Here is a 21,732-nt window from a genome sequence, read left to right as displayed (position 1 = left end):
ATGCAATATATAAATCATGTATCATAGCCATGTTCACTTGAGACCTATATAATTTTATTAACCAATATCACCCCAATTAATTTAATTTTTTTTAAAAGTCCAACCCTTTGGTAAACATCAGGATGTGAGCACAGAGTTTGTGTAGCAGAACTCAAATGCATATAAAGTGGTCATACGGAAGAGCCAGGATGCACTTCTATTAACGTTTTTTTCATTATCACCAAAAAAGAATGACAACATTTAAAATGATGGTGGAGGACTGAAAGACCCCGTAGAACAGGGGTCCTCAAACTTTTTAAAGTGGGGGCCAGATCACGGTCCCTCAGAGAGCTGGAGGGCCGGACTATATGAACTACTAATCCCTACTCTAACACCTTGGCTGCGCTCACTGCCCAAAAAACCTGGCGGGCAGGACCAGACTCCCCTGGGGGCTGCATGTGGCCCGCGGGCCGTAGTTTGAAGATCCCTGCCGTAGAAGGAAGCCACAAACACCTGTGGACCCAAGAATTCCAGGCTGAGAACAGCTTGACTAAATCACTCAGACAGCATCGGACCTGGAAGACTTTGTAAGGTAGATATGGCACAAAAGTTATCTCTAAAATGAGTTAAACTTCTAATTTGATTGGCCTCAGTGGAGACTTGATCATTGGTAAAGGGGTGTAATTCAGCAGCATTTACCACTGAATTATACTGGTCAGAGTCTATTCCCTGATTGGCCAGTACCCACAATGCACCAGTTGCTTATATGCTTAAATAACCTGATCATTGGCCGGGAGATACTGTATTACTAAGTGGGAATCCCTTGATATCATTCCTGCCCATCACCAAGATAAGTCCCTGAAGTAGTCCCACAAGGTGAACCCCAAATGTTTCCAATGAGGGAGACTTCATCAGCAGTGTTTTGTCTATCTGACTCAGAGTCAGGAGCTGGCCTGGTTGCTGCGGGGCATGGTGAGCCAGTGAGGGAAGAGCCAGCTCTTCACTCAGAGGATAGCAGTAGGTATTGCTAGTGTTGATTTGCAGCTACAAGTAGCTGGAATTAGATGCAAAGGAACTCAGATTCTGCTATTTTCATTTGCATTCCTACCAAAAGACTGCATTTAAAGGCCTTATATGCACAGCAGCACATTGCATACAGGTGTCTCTATTTAGCTATCTATGTAATTAAATAGGTAACTAAATAAATAGCCATTAAATCTAAGAATATATAGAGGATGGGGCAAAAGGTTTACAATTGTCAACCTACTTTTACCCCACCCTGTATGTATGTATGTTTATAGATGAGGAAGCTGCGGTCTAAGGAGGCAGGGCAATGTGCTGCTGCCTCCCAGCTGGTTACTGGTTACATGATCCTCCCCACAGATAACATTTTCTCTAATTTATAGATAAGGCTCAAAAAACTAGCTTTGGGGGAGATAAGAGATCAACCGAAGGACTTGTATACATGCATATAAGTACAACTAATGGACACAAAACTCTGGGGAGGGAGGGCATGTATCCGAGGGGCCGTTCACAAAGCCCCGCTGTGTCCCAGGGCTGCTCAGCTCACTTACATGGGAAACGGAGTCACGTAACCAGTAACCGGCTGGGAGGCAGCAGCACACTGCCCTGCCTCCTTAGACCGCAGCTTCCTCATCTATAAACAAAGGTCTTAACCGCAGCACTTCCCATCTCTCTCTTTCCAAGAATTAAAATAGAGAAATCCCTCTCGAAATTGAAAACAGAGTTCACAAACATTCATTTTAGAAGCACCAAGGCTGCCATACAGAGCCACCTCTCTGCAGGCGAAGCCAGACACCTCTCTGGCCAAGGAGGGGGCAGCAACCCCTGTGAGCAGGGTGGGTCCCCCACGCTGCTCCTCTCCTTTTCCTGTGGCTGGAGGAGCCGAGCGAGCCTGTGGGCCCAGCTGCCAACCCTGAGGGCCCAGGCCCGGAGACTCAGGCTGTACTGCAGAGTCCCGATGCAGGCCTCACTGGAAGTCAGCATCATGCATTCAGGTTTGCAAGTGGCAGAGGCAATAAACCTGTTGCTTTCCTCCGTCTGAGTTGAGTGTTCTGTCACCAGCCTCTGCAAGGTTCTGGCTGACAGGGAAGTAGCATCAGGTTGTAAAGTGCCTGCTCCCGGAGTAGCTGCGCGTGAGTCTCGTGTACACTCAGCTGTCGTTTCCTAGAGCTGGCCCCGCGCCTGCAGCAGCACCTTCCCAGACAGGGATGCAGGAGGCGGGAGTGGCTGTAAACCCAAGGTGCCCCTCGGGAGGTGTGTAGAAGGAAAGCTTTGGGAAGGGAAGAGCAGAGGAGGGTTGGAAACCGTGATCTTGTGCTCTCATCATGGGCCAATGTCCAAAACAGGGCCATGGGGAGGGGGACACAGGGAGTGGCCCCTTATAACAAGGAGTGGTCAGGTAGAGGGGAAATCTAAGAACATTGGTCCCTAGAGCGAAAGGGAACCTTAAAATGTTCCTCGTTCCGCCTTTCCCTTCACAGCTACACAAACGAAAGCCAATTGCTTTTTTTCCTCAGGGTACAGAGCAAAAGGCAAGAATATAGTCCAAGGCATCACTCGTTACAAAGAAAAACGTCTGGCAGCATTTAGATTTGTTAAAAGGCGGGGAGGACACAGAAAGTAGAACTGTGTCAGAAAGTAGACATTCCTTGTTGCTAGAATGACAGACGAAGGCCAGCTCACCATCTGTCACTGATTCCTACGCTGGGTGGGAAGTTGGAAAACAAGATTCCTTTCCAGTCTAAGAGTCAGTGGGAACTCTCTCTGGGAGTTCTTGCCAGGGCACAGGGAAGATGACTTTTTTACGCAGTGTGAAGACAGGCTGAGGGATTTGTTTCTTTGGTCCTCGTCGGCCCACATCATTATTGACAGCAGTGAGGATGGATAAGATATCTTCACCTCTGCAGGCAGAGAAGAAAACATATTTTCAATCAGAAGACAGAAATCAGGTACCGGATCTTAGAAATAAGACCATAACAAAACAAAAAAGAAATAAGACCATAAAACATGTGGCTCCTTCCTAGCCCAACAGATCCAGATTCTACCCGGGATCCTGCCAACAATAAAGAAATACTTCCGGCCCAGGCTGGTTTGGCTCAGTGGATAGTGTCAGCCTGTGGACCAAAGTGCCCAGGGTTCGATTCCAGTCAAGGGCACAAACGTTGGTTGCAGGCTCCTCCCCGGCCCAGGCCCTGGTCAGGGCTTGTGCAAGAGACCACCAATCAATGTGTTGCTCTCACATCAATGTTTCTCTCTATCTTTCCCTCTTTTTTCCATGCTCCCTAAAAATCAATGGAAAAGTGTCCTCGAGTGAGGATTAACAAACAAAAAAAGAAAAGAAATACCTCTGAAATTGAAAAATAAATTCTAAATTATATAAAATTTTTAATTCTACATTCAGTGTTTGAGGACATTATAAAAATTACAGCTTGCATTTTAATGTACTTATTCCACAAAGGAATTTTACATATAATTATTTTTCCACGTTCTTCCTTCAAGCTGATAAATAGATGATAAATAGATAGATGAATCATAGAAAGATGGAAAGAATAGATAGGCAGGTGATAGAGGTGGAGAAAGAGAGCCTGGTAGTAATTATGTCCTCTCTGTTCTTGGTTTGGAGATGGATTCAGAGATAAATGTGATATAATTCTTGATCTGAAAGACTTAAAATGCAGGCATAAAACATGTACACACAAAATGCATAATACAAAGCAGAATGTGATCAACACCATCTGAAAAGAAGGTCAAAGTTCCACTTAAAGTTTGAAGGAGAAAGTCAGAACTCCGGGCTGGGAGAAGAGAAGGGTCGGTCCCTAGAGGAGAGAACACTTGAGCCTGGGCTGGCAGGGCGGGCAACACATATCATCAGAAGCAACGCATAGGCCCTTCAGACAGACTTAAGTTTGAATCATCGCTCTGTCACTCATGGGTCACATGGCCTTGGGCAGGTTACTTACTTTCCTATGCTTCCGTTTTCTCACCTCTAAAATGAAGACCATAATAGGACTCATTGTAGGGACTGCCATGGGAATGAAATCAGGTAATTTATGTAAAGCACTTAGAACACCGGCTACAATATTCCACTGACCATCATTGTGGTTTTTTGTTTGTTTGTTTGTTTTGTTTTGTTTTGTTTTTTTATTGATTTTTTTTTTTTTTTTTACAGAGAGGAAGGGAGAAGGATAGAGAGCTAGAAACGTCGATGAGAGAGAAACATCGACCAGCTGCCTCCTGCACACCCCCTACTGGGGATGTGCCCGCAACCAATGCACATGCCCTTGACCGGAATCGAACCTGGGACCTTTCAGTCCGCAGACCGATGCTCTACCACTGAGCCAAACTGGCTTCAGCTTGACCATCATTCTTGGTATGATTAGCATTACTGCTACTTCTCATCATCATCGTTAATTTTCATTATTATTTTTTTTAATCCTCACCTGAGGAAATTTTCCCGGTTGATTTTTAGGGAGAGTGGAAGAGAGAGGAAAAGACAGAGAGAAACATCGATGTGAGAGCAACACATTGATTGGTTGGCTCCTGCATGCATCCTGACCAGGGCCCTGGCCAGGGAGGAGCCTGCAACCAAGGTACGTGCCCTTGACAGGAATTGTACCTGGGACCCTTCAGTGTAGGCGGATGCTCTATATACTGAGCCAAACCAGCCAGGGCATCGATGTTATTTTTCAGATCGGAATGTAAGCCCCGTCTGATTCTAAGTCCTTCCATCCTGATCACACTAGCTGTTCTCTCTCTCTCCTGAAATCTTCCTGTGGCCGACTCCCCATCACTCAGCCACTGGCACGATCACCTCTCCCAAAGAGCCTTCTCAAGCCGCTCCTTGCCCCCACCCCCAGGCCCAGTATCATGATCCTGTTTTGCTTTCTTCGTAGCAGGCATCACTTTCTAAAATTATCTCATTCATTTAAATACTCATTTACTTACAGTTTTATTATATGTCTGCCTCTTACTGGACTGTAAGCTACATGGAAAAGAGTTGTTGTTTTTTAAGGTTTCAAATAGTTTTGTTTTTTTTTTTTTCACTATGGCTGCTGACTATAAATCAGTGTTTCCCTGTTGGAAGAGAAAGCACAGTACATTTTCATGGCTAGGGGGTGGTTTTCTGGTCATCTTCAACAGCGGGGGCGGAAACTTCAAAAACACTGAAACACCTGAATGTTGGAATTCAGTCCATTGTAGCCCTAGCTGGTTTGGCTCAGTGGGTAGAGCGTCAGCCTGTGGGCTGAAGGGTCCCAGGTTTGATTCCACCAAGGGCACATGCCTGGGCTTGCCAGCTCGATCCCCAGTAGGGAGCGTGCAGGAGGCAGCCAATCAATGATTCTCATTCATCATTGATGTTTCTATCTCTCTCTCTCTCCCCTCTCCCTTCCTCTCTGAAATCAATAAAAAATATATATATTTAAAAAAAATTTAAAAGCCCCTTGTAGGGGGATCCAAGATGGCTGCATAGGTGGACGCCTAACCACAGCCTCACACAACAATTTCAATAAAATACAACTAAAATACAAAATGGACATTACCCAGAACTACAGGAAAGTCGACTGACTGGAAATTCTACAACAAGAAGGAAAGAGAAAACCAGAAGGGAAATCAGAGGAGCTGTAAAAGCCTAAGGTATGGAGACATGCTGTGTGTGCACGCGGGTAGAGGACGGAGCCGGAGAGGAGGGGCGGCCGAGTGCCTGGCTGGCGTTCCCTAGCAGAAAGGAGATAAAAGCTCCGGACTGTGCTGAACCCCAGATCCGACAGCACTGAACCCCAGTTCTAGGCCAGACCCTGGGGACCCAAGCTCATACAGAGGTAGCCTGGGCTGTAAGGCGGAATCTCAGGGGAGCAGCGAAAGGCAGAGGATGGACTGTTGACTCTGCTGCTAGATTGCCCCAGGGGAAAGGAGACAAAAGCTCCAGACTGTGCTGAGCCCCAGTGCCGACTACACTAAATCCCAGTTCTAGGCCAGACCCTGGGGACCCAGGCTCATACAGAGGGAACCTGGGCTGTAAGGCGGAAACCCAGGGAGTGGAGAGGAAGTCCAGGAGGCTCGCACGTTGTGTGCAGAGAACGGACGGTTGACTGTGCTGCTGGATTGCCCTAGCGGGAAGGAGACAAAAGCTCCAGACTGTTCTGAACTCCACTTCCAACTCCACTTCCAACTGAACTGAACCCCAGTTCCGGGATCATGGGGGGAGAGCCTAGACTGTTTGGTAGCAGGCGAAACTCGAGGGCACCTTTCTCTCAGAGGTGCTTGCAGCAAGTACCGAAGGACACTGAGGAACACTGAGACTTGGGAGCCGCATAGGGAGGGGGCTGAGGAAAGCCAAGCTTGTAGGCTCCACCCTGAAACTCCACCCCATCCAAGCTGAACACAGAGGCTTTTAAGGCTACCAACTCAGGGAAGCTGCAAAAATGCTGAGACAAGGAAACAGATCACAAACGAAAGAAATGGAGGACAAAAAGTGATTGGATATAGAGTTCAAAACCACGGTTATAAGGTTTTTCAAGAATTTCCTAGAAAAGGCCAATAAAATAAATGAAACCTATGAGGATATGAAAAGGGATCAACTAGAAATAATAAGGGATCAACAAGAAGTAATAAGGGATCAACAAGAAATAAAGAATACATTGTCTGAAATAAAAAATATTATACAGAGTCCTAAAAACAGAATGGAAGATCACAAGAATCAAGTCAAAGATTTGAAACATAAAGAGCCAGAGAACACTCCTCCACAGAAGCAAGAAGATAAGAGAATCCAGAAAGTTGAAGATAATGTAAGAAACTCTGGGACAACTTCAAGCGAACCAACATCAGAATTATGGGGTCCCAGAAGAAGAGAGAGAACAAGATACCAAAAACATACTGGAAGAAATTAGTGACAGAAAACTTCCCCCACCTGGTGAAAGAATTAGACTTACAAGTCCAGGAAGTGCACAGAACCCCAAACAAAAGGAATCCAAAGAGGACCACACCAAGACACATCATAATTAAAATTCCAAGAGCAAAAGACAGAGAGAGAATATTAAAAGCAGCAAGAGAAAAGCAGGTAGTTACCTATAAAGGACCATCCATACGATTGTCAGCTGATTTCTCAACAGAAACCATGCAGGCCAGATGGGAATGGCAAGAAATATTCAAGGTGATGAATAGCAAGAACCTACAGCCAAAAATAATCTATCCAGCAAAGCTATCACTCAGAATCGAAGGTCAGATAAAGAGCTTCACAAATAAAAAAAGCTAAAGGAGTTCATCACCGCCAAACCAGAATTATATAAATTGCTGAAGGGGGTTCTTTCGGAAGAGAAAGTAAATAAAGATAAAAATTATGAACAACAAAAACGTAACTATCAACAAGTGAATCTAAAAACCAAGGGAATTAAAAAAAAAATCTGATGAACAATAGTAACTGGTGAATATAATAGAATCAGAGGTATGGAAGGGGAGTGAACTGACGATTCTTGGGGAAAAGGGGAGAGGGGGATGTGGGAAGAGACTGAACATAAACTGTGCACCTATGGATGAGGACAATGAGGGATGGGGAAAGGGCAGAGGGTGGGGTGGGAACCTGGTGGAGGGGAGCAATGGAGGGGGGGGGGGGAATGAGGGACATTTATAATAATATGAACAATAAAGATTTTAAAATAAATAAATAAAATCAACTGGAAAAAAAAAAAAAGCCCCTTGTAAAAACAAAACGGATTAAAAACAAACCGAAAAGAAGGGGCAGGGAAATTTTTTTAAAAAGGAAAAAGGAACAGACTACAAAGGCAGCGGACTTATTGCTTCTCCTCAGCTTTCTCCTGGGTCTCCTCCAGGAGAGCTTAGCTTTTCAGCCACTTTCTCGCACTGTGGCATTGTCGTTTTGGCCCAATCTTCCTCTCTTTCCTCTTTCTTCGCTCTCTTTCCTGCATTCTCCAAGCTTTGTCTTGGATTTCTGTGCGTGTTCAGCATCGAGGAAGCTGCAAAGGCGCAAAGGCGGGGAGGGCGCTCCAGCCGGCGGTCCGCCCGCGCTGGCTCAGCTCCATCGCCAGGAGAAGGTGCTGGGCGCGCACCTCCAGGGTCTTGTCCCTCCTGGTGAGGCGGACGGTCCCTGTTCCTTCCGCTTCGGGAGCCTGGCGTGCCGGTGCCTCCTTCCTTCCAAGCCGGGAGACTGTCCTCTGAAGAAACAGCTTTGCCCGCATTTTGAAAAGTTCCTCTCCATCTTCTCCCAGGGCTTTCAATTCTTGCTCAGGAAGAGAAACTCCGGGCTCAAGCTGGGGGTCGTGGTTGGATCCGCCTGCATCCTCGGCGGAGGAATCATGGTCCTCATGGGTGTCCATCGCTGCTGCCAGCGCCGCCCGCCCCCCGCCCGCCCGCTCACACCCTGAAGAAGAGATGTTTGTCTCCGATTCCCAGCCATCTCCCAGCCCCTAGCTCAGACCCAGTCTAGCAGGCACCCAGTATCCCCTCGGCTCTGAAGCCCTAGCACTTTGGCCTCTGGTGGCTATGGTGGGGATGGAGAGGTTGGTAAAAAGAGAGAAAAGCTGAGGTCACTCAAGGCTCCAATCCGGTTCCCTGTCTTAAGTCCCCAGAAGAACACTGTGGCCATCTCTACAGATGGGGGACTGGGGAGTAGGAGCTCCTAGCTCGCAGCGGGCTGAGAGGATGAATTCGGGATGTGAGGTCAAGGGCAACGCAAAGGTAGGGGGTCTGGCAGCCTGTGAAAATGTGTAAGAATGACCTTCAGAGTGACCTTGATTGGGTCACTCATTCATTGGTGCACCAGATAGTTACCAAGCTCAACCATATGTCAGATACGATGCCTGAGGACATAAACTTGGATGAAGCTACACTTCAGAGATGGCAGGACTCAGAGATGGCAACTTGGGAGGCATTTCCATGGAGATGCCAGTGGCCTCCGGGATCGCGGAAACTACCCGGAGAGTCTCCAGAGAGACAGTGGAGGAGGTGGTCCAGGGCAGAACCTTGGTGAAGGCCCACTGCCAGGACACCAGGTAAGGAGCATGTGGCAGAGACAGAAGGAAAGTTATCAGAGCCAAGGCAGGAGACCAAGCCTATGGCCCAAAGGCAGCACATAGGCACTCACTGAATATGTGTGACTAGTAAATTAATAAAGGAAGGAGCAAATGAAAGGCCCCCGCTGCTCAGCATGTCTTTCACCCCAACCAGATGTTTCCCCTGGTCCTCCAAATCTGGGTGAGGTACCATAACACCTGTGCTTTACGTATATATCTACCACAGAAGGATCTCTTCCTCATCTACTTGTGAGCAGCTTGCGGGCAAAGGACACTATCTTTTTTTTTATTCCATATCTTCCTTTCCAGTTATATGTTGGTGCTCAATAAAGATATGTTGGATGGATGGATGGATGGATGGATAGATAGATAGATAGATGATAGATAGAACAATGTGAAACTCTTACCTTGGGACCAAGACCTTCAAATGGTTATACAGAGATTGAATATACCAGCTCCCTTCTCTCCTGTGACGAAAAGATACGTAGCCAGGGACAGTGGACAGGCCAAGAAGGAAGTCTGCTTCATTTGGAACACTGTCCTCAAGGGGAGTCTCTATTAATTCAGGATTTATAGCATCTGCTTCAATACATACAGAAGATTGTATCTCCTTGCCTTGACAGGCCTGGATGAAAAAGAGTTTGGGTTTGTTAACCAGACCGGGGCACTGCTGGGCTGTGAAGTGAGACATGATCTTCCGAATAGGAATGAGGGCATCGTCTGAAGAGTAGATAGCTCCAAATTTCCCGTGGGTCAGAACACAGAACACAAAGCAGTCTCCGTTGGCATGGTCTGGATGACTCTGATATTTTTGTAGAACTTCCTCCAGGCATTCTTTAGTTACATCATCCCGTATATCTACGTTGAATCCAAGCCACTGAAACACATGCTTCAGGCACTCTTAAAAAAAAGGTGGGCGAGGATGAATAGTGAAAAAACTGAGCGAAATGAAATAAAAGGGGTCAAACAATGCTAATAGTTATATAAATTTCATAGCAAATATCCTGAAACTTTGGCTTATGTTTTACTTTCATAACAATAAAATTTTATGGTTAACCTGCTTTTTATAGCATCTACAGTGCTATCACAACGGCCCTGCGAGTGAGGAGAGGCCAGAGTCCATTCTACTTCACGGGTGAGGGAGCTGGGGCTCTGTGACTCTCCCATGGTCACAAATCGCACTTAGTGGTGGAGCCAGAGCTCAAACACAGGTTTTCTCATACTGACCCAGCATGCTCACCCCCACATCACGGAATCATATGTGGTCAGGGGCCCCTTTCACTCTGTAAGCAGGTTGCTGGCACCCCAGGTGCTATGGTCTAAAAGTTTGTGCCTCCCCAAAATTCACATGTTGAAATCCTAACTCTCAAGGTGTGGGTATTAGAAAGTGGGGCCTTTGACACATGCTTAGGCCACGAGGGTTGACCCCATAAAGAAACCCCAAGTGAGCCCTGGCCGGTTTGGCTCAATGGATAGAGCGTCAGCCTGCAGACTGAAAGGTCCCAGGTTTGATTCCAGTCAAGGGCATGTACCTTGGTTACGAGCACATTCCCAGTGTGGGGTGTGCAAGAGGCAGCTGATCAGTGTTTCTCTCTCATCAATGTTTCTAACTCTCTATCCTTCTCCCTTCCTCTGTGTAAAATATATATATATATTTAAAGAAAAAAAAGAAACCCCAAGTGAAGTTACAGCGGGCAGATAGCCATGTAGGAAGAAGACTCTCACCAGACACTGAAACCCCATAGCCTTGATCTTAGACGGTCCAGCCTTCAGAACCATGAGAAATACAGGTTGGTTGTCTATAAGCCACCCAGTCTTGGTTGTTTGGATGGACTAAAACACTTGGGGTATATAGGAGGCTTTGAAACATTTATAATATCACCCTTACATTAAATGGAAGATTAGTAATTACAGAAAGAAAATATGAAAGTGGAAAGTGATTTTAAGATCCCCAGCCTGTAACATACTATTACAGCCTGTCTTACCAGCGTCTTTGTTAGTCCCTTCTCTTTTTAACAGTGAGGTAAAGTTCTGGTTGTTGATAACAACACAGTAGCCTCTGTGTTTACGATTCATCCTGTACACAGTTCCATCCTTGAAAGAAGAAGAGATGGAACCACTTATTAGAGAATCTTCACTTTAAGAGTTTAATGTTTCTAACCAACCACTCCATTTATCGGTACCAAAGGCAGAGCATTCTCAAGAGCCTGGGCCTGGTCTGGAATTGATCGATTGCCAGGCTCAGACTAAAATTCAGAGTTCACCTGGTTTAATTGCAAAATGTCAGTTCTCAGTGTTAAGTAACAAAGTATTTTTTTTAACTTTGGAAAACCCAGGTTTTATGCAAAAGCATCTTCCTTTTTTTTTTTTTTTTTTTTTTAAATATATTTTATTGATTTTTTTACAGAGAGGAAGGGAGAGGGATAGAAAGCTAGAAACATCGATGAGAGAGAATCATCGATCAGCTGCCTCTTGCACGCCCCCTACTGGGGATGTGCCCGCAACCAAGGTACATGCCCTTGACCGGAATTGAACCCGGGACCTTTCAGTCCGCAGGCTGGCCCTCTATCCACTGAGCCAAACCGGTTTCGGCGCATCTTCCTTTTTGGATGAGCAAAGTGAAGAAAGTAAAGGTAAGGACCTAACAAAACAACAGAAATACAAATGGTAATTTTTTTCAGATGGTAGGACTCGGAGTGATCTGTTTCCTCCTAAAGCAGAGAAATCTCTTTGGTAGCGATCACAGTGGGAATTTTAAAATGTATGCAATTATTTCAGAAGGCTATCACAAACAGCCTATGATTACAAGTTATCTGAGCTGGCTTCAGCGGGTCCTATGTGGCTAAAATGATCTCCTGAAAACATGGTACATCTTGAATCCAAACGGACAAGGAGTGGCATCAGTCAGTAAAAAAAGGAATTCCCATTTCTGGAAATAATTTTTAAAAAGTATGTGTGACTGAAAGAGCCTTAGTGTCCCCTTCCTAGTCAAGTGTCAGCACACTTCTGGAGGTTATAAAGAAAGGTAGGAAGGACAGAGATGATCACGGAAAGAGGAAGAAGAACCAAAACCGACACAAAGAACTCTGAGCCCTCAAAGTCCCGAAGGGCAGCGTTTTTCAACAGATGTTGCCTGGTGTGCCGTAGGTGCAGACAAGACAGAATTTTATAATTTTTCACTATTTTGTTTACTTAATATTTCATAATAAAGTAATTATAAAATACTTTCTTTGTGTTTATTTGATTCCTATTCAAGAGAATTACTTTATATATAGTCAATGTAGGCACAGAGTTAAATTTTTTAACATTTTCTAATGGTGGTGTGCCTCATGATTTTTTTCATGAAACAAGTGTGCCTTTGCCCAAAAAAGGTTGAAAAACACTGCCGAAGGGTGAGACCCCAGTGAGACCCCAGTTGGAGACGCTCCGAAGAAACTGTCCAGACCTTTGTGCTGGTTTCAGAAGTTAGACTGTAACCAGATTGTCCCAACATCGCCATAGAGACCAGGGTTACTCGGTCACCGAGAAAGAGAAATACTTATACTCTTCAAATATATCTTCTCACTTAGATATCCTTCCATGAGGTGGGTTGAGAGTCAACACCACATGAATCAGATCAAATGTTTCCGGTAGAAAGCTGGCTTGGATCGAGTCACCATGTATCTGTCACTGGAAAGAGACTGAGCAGATACCAAGGAGGAGAAGTGGGGAGATGGGAAGAGATTAACCAAAGAACTCATATGCATACATGCACAGCCTGCAGTAGGGCAGGGGTTGGGAGGAAGGGGGGCGGGATAAAGGGTGAGAAATGGGGGACATCTGTAATAAGGCCAACAATAAAATAAGAATAAATAAAATCAATTAAAAAATTTTAAAGGCCCAGAGACTTAATCTGGGAAAGACAAAAATCAGTCCATAGCACTGGGATTACTTAGTCATGCTTTTGGCATTGGCTGAGGATTGCAGTGCTTTGAAGGGTTTCTGCAAACTCCCTGGTTTCTCTGAATAGGGACCCGTCCTAAAGAGGAAGCCAAGGATGAGTTGTCATAGGACAGTAAACAGGAAAACGTCCCTTGAAACTTGTCTTCGCCCACCAGCCAGATTTCCGTAGAATCTGGCGAGCTCCACCCTAGCCTGTGAGTCAGTTATTAACTACTGTTATGGTTAAGGGTCTGTCCCGGGTGCTCACCTCAGGCTGAGCGAGGCTAGTCTCCGCCAGACCGGAAAACACACTGAAAGGACCCAGGCTGCTGTCATACAGAGAGGGGCACCTGCACATTGCTCCTCACCTTGGAGAAGGTAAGGTCCTAGGGAAGCCATGTTTCAACTGGCTTCAGAATTGCAAAACTGGAAGAAACTCGTTTATTTTTCAAAGAAGTGAAGCTGTGGCCTGAGCTCCTGCAGCTACACAGCCAAGCCAGGTGTTCGGAGGGCAAGCTCCGGGGTCAGACTGCCGGGTCCAAACTCCGGCTCCGCTCCTTTCTTGCCAATGAGTCTAGAAAAGACCTCTTGAGTCTCGGTTTCCTCATCACTCAGTGATAATGTGATTGAAGAAATAAGTGAGATAAGCCCTAGAAAGCTCTTAGAACAGTGCCTGGCACATAGCAAGTACTCAGTAATGGTTAATTCGCGCCGACATCCTATTACGTGACCTCCCAGTTAAGATTCCTAGGGAAGTGGAGCGTGTGGAACCAATAACCTGTTTGCTCACAAGCAGGTTCTCTCAACGGCAGGGTCTGAAAGATTTCCCTGAGGTTATGGTTTCTGGGCAAGGATTCAAGGAAATAAACACACCGCTGCCGAGCCCCTCCCTCTGGCCCCTCTCCCTCTGCAGGCAGCACCATATCAGACATCCTCAGACTCAGCATTCTGCTCTGTCACGGCTGGCCTGGTGCCTCAAGGCCACCAGGGGTTCCCGCCCTCCTCACAGAGGGTGTCCTAATCCTGAAGGGTTGCTTACTTTCCCCAGAACCTGTTATGTGAGGCTTTCAAAGTGGAAACCACCTCTTTATCCTCCCATAGAAAAGCCTGGTATAATCCATGCATTCATTGGCTTCCTCTGAATTGAGATAAGAAATGAATTCTTGCCCTAACTGGTTTAGCTCAGTGATAGAGCGTCGGCCTGGGGACTCAGGGGTCCCAGGTTTGATTCCGGTCAAGGGCATGAACCTTGGTGTCCGGCACATCCCCGGGTGGGGGGGGAGGGGTTGCAGGAGGCAGCTGATTGATGTTTCTCTCTCATCAATGTTTCTAACTCTCCCTCTCCCTTCCTCTCTGTAAAAAAAAAATCAATAAAATATATATATTTTAAAAGAAATAAATTCTCCACTAATTTGTAAACCTTTTCCCAAGTCACAATGAATAACTAGGTATAAGTAAAATATATCTCTTTTTTGCCATACTGATCCAAGTTTTAAAAAGTGCATTAGGTACATCTACCATTACTCCTTCCAGGTGTATCTTGACAAGTCCCCTCATCTTGAGGAAAGAGGAAGAGCAGGAAAGTCACAGAGTTAGGAGGAGAGTTGAAAACCTAGACTTGATGGGTTGGCAGACACATTGAGGTGGTGTGCCCTGAGAAGGTACGGAAACTCCCTGCCACTCCCAACTCTCCTCACTTGTCCTATGGATCTCTTCCACGTAGATGTTTTTAAGTTGTGTCCCTTACAATGAACCTGAAACGTAAATGTTAAAACAAAGTGACTTGATGCAGAAAAGGACAGATGCCCAGTCTCCAGCCATAGAAAAGGCCACTGGCAGGTGACAAGAAGAGAATCAACTCCCTTCTTCCAAAGGGGAAGGTTCACAAAGACACAGTGGCGAGAAGTCTCAGAGCAAGGGAGTCTGAGTAAGTCAGTGTGTGGGCCCTTTGGGCACAATGCCTGGAACTCCCTCCCAGATCCCCTCGTCTCACTCAACAACTAGTTTTCACAGCTGGAAGTTATGGGGACTTGTCTTCCCAGCACTGAAACCCTGGGCTGGGAGTCCTGGTGTTGGGCTGGGACTCCTATACTTTCAGAGGGGACCTCCACTGTTGAGATATTCCTCAACAGTGCCACACATGGGAGTGAGACCAGGCCATTCCATGTCTCCACAATTCCTACCAGTGTCTATGTGGCTCTTTCTATATATCCTTAGTTACAAGACTTCCATTCAGCTACCTTTCAGACATTCTGAATGATGGTTGTTCTGTAACTTAGTTGTAATTTTGATGTGGTTGTGGGAGGTTCTGAATACCATGTTTACCTACACCATCATCTTGACTGGAATGCTATGGAAACTTTTTTTTTAAATAAAAAATAAAAATTCCACAAACAATCCAATTTAAAAAACAACCCATTTACCCAAAGAAGATATATAAATGGCCAACAAGCACACAAAAGGGGATGCCCAACATCACTAATCATGAGTGAAGTAATGAAAATCAAAACCACAATGAGATGCCACCTCACACCCATTTGGATGGCTACTATTAAAAACCAGGAAAACAAGTGTTGGCAAAGACGTGGGGAAACTGGGACTTTTGTGTATTATGGGTAGAAAGGATGCTGCTGCTGTGGAAAAACAGTATGGTGGTTCCTCAAAAGATGAAATACAGAATTATCCTAAGATCCAGCAATTCCACTTCTGGGTTAATATCCAAAAGAACTGAAAGCAGGATCTACAAGAGATATTTATACTATGGCCATAGCAGCATCATTCACAGTAGCCAAAAGGTGGAAGCAACCCAAGTCGCCATCAGTGGATGAATGGATAAACGAAATGTGGAATACTCACACAATGGAAGAGTATTCAACCTTTAAAAGGAAGAAAATTCTGACATGGATGAACGTTGAGACATTATACATGACATGAAATAAGCCAGTCACAAAAAGGCAAAATATTGTATGACTCCATTTACTAGTATATGAGGTACCTAGAGTAGTCAAGTTCATAGAGACAGAGAGTAGAAGGGTGTTTGCCAAGAGTTGGTGGGAATGGGGAATGAGAAGCTAGTGTTTAGTGGCTACAAAGTTTAAGTTTTACAAAACAAAATGAGTTCTGGGGATGGGTTACACAACCATGTGAACGGACTTGACAGCACTGAACTGTACATTTAAAAAACAGTGAAGATGATATGCCTGGCCACTGTGGCTCAGTGGTTGAGGGTTCATCCACAAACTGGGAGATCACAGTTAAATTCCGGTCAGGGCACATGCCCTGTATGCAGGCTTGATTCCTAGAAGCAGCCAATCGGTGATTCTCTCCCATCATTGATGTCTCTGTCTCTCTCTCCCACTCCCTTTCTCTCTGAAATCGATAAAAAGATATTTTTTAAATGGTTAAAAATGATAAATTCTATGGTATTTATATTTTACCACAATTACAAACACAAAAATTTCCAAGGTCAAGCTAACTTCACTGATGCGGACAGAGTTCGGTAAAACACTAGTAGAACTGCCCAAGTCTGCTGGAAAGAAACAAAGCCTGGGAAGAATGTCACCTGTCTACCAATGGTCTCGCTCATGTATGAGGCATATTGCAGATTCTCTCGTGTCTCCCCCTCTCCCCACCCTCCCGTTGCTGCGCAGTACAGAAACTCTGTTCTCGTCCTCTGGGAGGTCTAGCTACATAATTTGTGGGGGCCCAGTGCAAAACAACAGTTACACATTATTAAGAATTTCAATTCCCAGTCAGCACACAGACCTAGGTTGTGGGTTAGATCTGAGGTCCAGGCTCATACCTCTCTCTCTCTGTCTCTCTCTCTCTCTCTCTCTCTCTCTCTAAACCAATGCAAACCCATTTTCAGGTGAGGTTTAAAAAAAAAAAAAAACCAAAGAATTTCAACTGGCTGGTGTGTCTCAGTGGTTGAGCATTGACCCATGAACCAGGAGGTTACGGTTAGATTCCCAGTCAGGGCACATGCCAAGGTTTAAGGCTCAATTTCCAGTAGGGGGCTTGCAGGAAGCAGCGGATGGATGTTTCTCTTTCATCAGTGTTTCTCTTTCTCAATGTTTCCATCTCTCTATCCTTCTCCTTCTCTCTCAAAAATTAAAAGAAAAAAGCCGAGACCAGTTTGGCTCAATGGATAGAGCGTCAGCTTGGGGACTGAAGGGTCCCGGGTTCGATTCCGGTCAAGGGCATGTACCTTGGTTGCTGGCATATCCCCAGTAGGGGGTGTGCAAGAGGCAGCTGATCTATGACTCTCTCTCATCGATGTTTCTAACTCTCTATCTCTCTCCATTCCTCTCTGTACAAAATCAATAAAATATATTTTTTAACAAAAAAAATTAAATTAAATAAAAAAATAAATTAAATTAAAAGAAAAAAATTTAAACATATTTTTAAAAAGAAGAATTTCAAGACAGTTAAAAAAAGCATGGGCTGTATAGGACTGCACAGGCTGTATGCCCATGAGGCCAGCCCTGATTGAACCCCACAGATAAGAACAAATGGCACAGCACAAGACAGTAGTGCACTGGAGTCAGCTCAAGCCAGCTAGTGAGAGCTAGTGTTAGATTTTTTAAATTCTGCAATACAGTTAATATCCTATTAGTAATTGGAAATCAGTATCTCTATCTCTCTCTCTCTCTCTGAGGCTGGGGATGGAGAGCAGAGCTGGTGGTTAAACATTTACCAACATACCGATGAACCTGCTGGTAAGGCTTGACGGATTTGATTAATGTCTGAAGCAGAAAGTAGTTCTTTTCCTTTTTGCCCAGCTTCTGCAAAAAAATAAATAAAATAGAAATTATTTGTTTTTCAACGATGTCTGGCTATGTTGCTTTTCAGAGTTTGCCTCATCAGCTGGTCAATAGATCCATTCAGCGAGGATCTGTTTTAATAATCTCTTTGTTGGGGAGACTGGGATTGGGAAATCAATGCTGATTGACACATTATTACTAATTTTGAAGACCATGAACCCTCCCATTTTTCCCATGTTAGACCTAAAGTTCAGGCATTTGAACTCCAATAAAGTAATGTTCCATTACAACTGGCCATTGTGAATAGAGTGGGACTTGGTGACCAGATAAACAGAGAAGAGACCTATCAACCAACAGTGACTGCATAGATGCTCATTTTGAGGCCTTGCTCCAAGAAGAACTGGAGATTAAGCATCGTCTCTTCAACTACTTCCCTTCTCAGACTCATGCAGGCCACTGCCTCATCTCACCAACGGGCTACTCTCTGAAGACACTTGATTTCTTTTTTAATATATTTTATTGACTTTTTACAGAGAGGAATAGAGAGTTAGAAACATCAATGAGAGAGAAACATCAACCAGTTGCCTTTTGCTTACCCCTCACTGAAGATGTGCCCACAACCAAGGTGTATGCCCTTGACCAGAATCGAACCTGGGACCCATCAGTCCACAGTGAACACGCTATCCACTGAGCCAAACCAGTGAGGGCTGAAGACACTTGATTTCTTAACCATGAAAAGCCTTAGTGACAAGGTGAGCATGATACCAGTGATTGCCAAGCAGATGCAATTTATAATGCTAAATTACAGGAGTTTAAGATGAAGCTCATGTGTGAAGTGGTCAGCAATGGTGCCAGGTATATCAATTGCCAACAGGTGGTGAAGCTATCGCTAAAATCAAGGCTTCAATGAATGACATTTTCCATTTACTTTGGAAGGAAGTGTGAACATTGAGGAGTAAGAAGGGCTCCTGGCGGCTAATGGGGCTCAAATTTTACAAAAGCAGAAACCTCGTGGCCATTTCTTCACAGGGGCCTCTTAAGCAAGTTGTACTTTTCGGAGAAGTTTCTGCATCACCTACCGACAGTATGTCTCTGCCATCTAGACAAGGTTTCCTGGAATCCTACTACCATGTTTCCCCGAAAATAAGACATCCTCCGAAAATAAGACCAAGCGCATGGAAAAATAAGACATCTCCTGAAAATAAGATCTAACGCATCTTTGGGAACAAAAATTAATATAAGACACTGTCTTATTTTTGGGGAAACAGGGTAGAACCAATAGGAAAATTGGGGGACTATATTTTAAAATGTATTATGTACCTGAAATTCTAACCTCTCAATTTTGTAGGACTTTTAAATGTTGTTTTTTTTTGAATTCTTTTACATTTAACTTTTTTTTTTTAATAAATTTTTATTGTTCATATTATTACAAGTGTTCCTTTCCCCCCCCCTTCCCACCCCACCCTCTGCCCTTTCCCCACTCCCCATTGTCCTCATCCATAGGTGCACAGTTTATGTTCAGTTTCTTCCCACATTCCCCTCTCTCCTTTTCCCCAAGAATCATCAGTTCACTCCCCTTCCATACCTCTGATTCTATTGTATTCAACAGTTAATACTGTTCATCAGATTTTTTTTTTTAATTTCCTTGGTTTTTAGATTCACTTGTTGATAGTTACGTATTTGTTGTTCATAATTTTTATCTTTATTTACTTTCTCTTCTGAAAGAACCCCCTTCAGCAATTCATATAATTCTGGTTTGGTGGTGATGAACTCCTTTAGCTTTTTTCTATTAGTGAAGCTCTTTATCTGACCTTCGATTCTGAGTGATAGCTTTGCTGGGTAGAGTATTTTTGGCTGTAGGTTCTTGCTATTCATCACCTTGAATATTTCTTGCCATTCCCGTCTGGCCTGCATGGTTTCTGTTGAGAAATCAGCTGACAATCGTATAGGTGCTCCTTTATAGGTAACCACCTGCTTAGCTCTTGCTGCTTTTAATATTCTCTCTTTGTCCTTTGCTCTTGGAATCTTAATTATGATTTGTCTTGGTGTGGTCCTCTTTGGATTCCTCTTATTTGGAGTTCTGTGTGCTTCCTGGACTTGTAAGTCCAATTCTTTCCCCAGGTGGGGGAAGTTTTCTGTCACTATTTCTTTCAGTATGTTTTCGATATCTTGCTCTCTCTCATCTTCTGGGACCCCCATGATTCTGATGTTGGATCGTTTGAAGTTGTCCCAGAGGTTTCTTACATTATCTTCAATTTTCTGGATTCTCTTGCCTTCTAGCTTCTGCAGAGGAGTGTTCTCTGGCTCTTTATGTTCCAAATCTTTGACTTGATTCTTGCGATCTTCTATTCTGTTTTTAGGACTCTGTATAATATTTTTTATTTCAGACAATGTATTCTTTATTTCTTGTTGATCCCTTAGCATTTCTTGTTGATCCCTTTTCATATCCTCATAGGTCTCATTTATTTTATCGGCCTTTTCTAGGAGTCTCTTGAAAAACCTTATAAGTGTGGTTTTGAACTCTATATCCAGTCGCTTTTTGTCCTCCATTTCTTTCGTTTGTGATCTATTTGGTTTAGGCATTTTCGCAGGCAGCTTTCCTGATGGGGCGGGGTTTCAGGGTGGAGCCTACAGCCTCGGCTTCCGTCAGCCCCGCCCTATGCGACTCCTGAGACTCAGGGTCCTTCAGTACTTGTTGCAAGCGCCTCTGAGAGAAAGGTGCCCTCGATTTTCGCCTGCTGCCAAACAGAGTAGGCTCTCCCGCAATGGGCCCGAAACTGGGGGTCAGTTCAGTTGGAAGTGGAGTTGGAGATGGCGTTCAGAGCAGTCTGGAGCCCCTGTCTCCTTCCTGCCAGGGCAGTCCTACGGCACAGCTGGCTGGCCCTTCTCTGCGCGCTGTGTGCGCACCTCTGGGACCTCTTTTCGCCGCTTCCCCGGGTTCCGCCTTACAGCCCAGCTCCCTCTGGATGAGCCTGGGTCCCCGGGGTCTGGCCTAGAACGGGGGTTCAGAGCAGTTGGGGGCCCAGCACAGTCAGAGTGTTTATCTCCTTCCCGCTAGGGAACGCCAGCCAGGCACTCGGCCTCCCTCCTCTCCGGCTCAGTCCTCTCCGCGCGCGCCGCATGTCTCCGTACCTTGGGCTTTTACAGCTCCTCCGCGCTTCCTTCTGGTTTTCTCCTTGCTTCTCGTTGTAGAATTTCCAGTCAGTTGATTTTCCTGTAGTTCTGGGTAATGTCCATTTTATATTTTAGTTGTATTTTATTGAAATTGTTGCGTGCGGCTGCGGCTAGGTGCCTACCCGAGCAGCCATCTTGGATTCTCTCTAAATGTTTGAAATGATTATCTAATTTATAACATGATCCTCTTCCCCCTCCCTTGGCCTTCACCACACTATTGTCCATGTCCATACATCTATGTTCTTCAGCTAATCCCTTCACTCTGTATCCAGTCACTCCCAGCCCCCTCCCTCGGGCACCAGCGAGTCTCTTCCATGTATCCATTTTGTTCATCAGTTTATTTTTTTAAATGCATTTTACTGATTTTTTACAGAGAGGAAGAGAGAGGGATAGAGAGTTAGAAACATCGATGAGAGAGAAACATCAATCAGCTGTCTCCCACACACCCCTTACTGGGGATGTACCCACAACCAAGGTACATGCCCTTGATGGGAATCGAACCTGGGACCTTTCAGTCCGAAGGCCGATGCTCTATCCACTGAGCCAAACCAGTCAGGGCTTCATCAGTTTATTTTGTTCATTAGATCCCACATATTAGTGAGATCAGCTGGTATTTGTCTTTCTCTGACTGGCTTAGGATCATACTTTCCTGGCCCATCCATGCTGTCAAAGAGGGTAAGATTTCCTGTGTGGTGTTTTTTTTGTGTGTGTTTTTGTTGTTGTTGTTGTTGTTTTTTTACAGCCACATAGTATTCCATTGTGTAAATGTACCGCAGCTTTATAAAGTGGTAATTAAATATGATATGTACATCAAATGTACTTCTATGGAACCATTAGTAGGAGTG

General features: G+C 44.8%; 1 protein-coding gene across 2 annotated transcripts in view; it reads right to left on the bottom strand.

Annotated features, from left to right (window-relative positions):
• Nucleotides 1-319: 319 nt before the first annotated feature.
• CASP10 (caspase 10) overlaps nt 320-21,732 on the bottom strand; it is a 32,603-nt gene continuing 11,190 nt past the window's right edge. For both annotated transcript variants that reach the window (XM_084893253.1, XM_084893254.1), the window contains exons 5-8: nt 17,655-17,734; nt 11,015-11,123; nt 9,437-9,929; nt 320-2,903 (exon numbers count right to left, since the gene is read on the bottom strand). In XM_084893253.1, the coding sequence (XP_084749379.1) occupies nt 2,744-2,903; nt 9,437-9,929; nt 11,015-11,123; nt 17,655-17,734 (842 nt within the window). In that variant the 3' untranslated portion in view covers nt 320-2,743. The remainder of the gene's footprint in view (nt 2,904-9,436; nt 9,930-11,014; nt 11,124-17,654; nt 17,735-21,732) is intronic.

Source organism: Pipistrellus hanaki, assembly GCF_964339955.1.
Source record: "Pipistrellus hanaki genome assembly, chromosome: 8".
NCBI lineage: Eukaryota > Metazoa > Chordata > Mammalia > Chiroptera > Vespertilionidae > Pipistrellus > Pipistrellus hanaki.
Note: the sequence above shows the minus strand (reverse complement) of the source record. Positions and strands in the feature narration are given on the sequence as shown.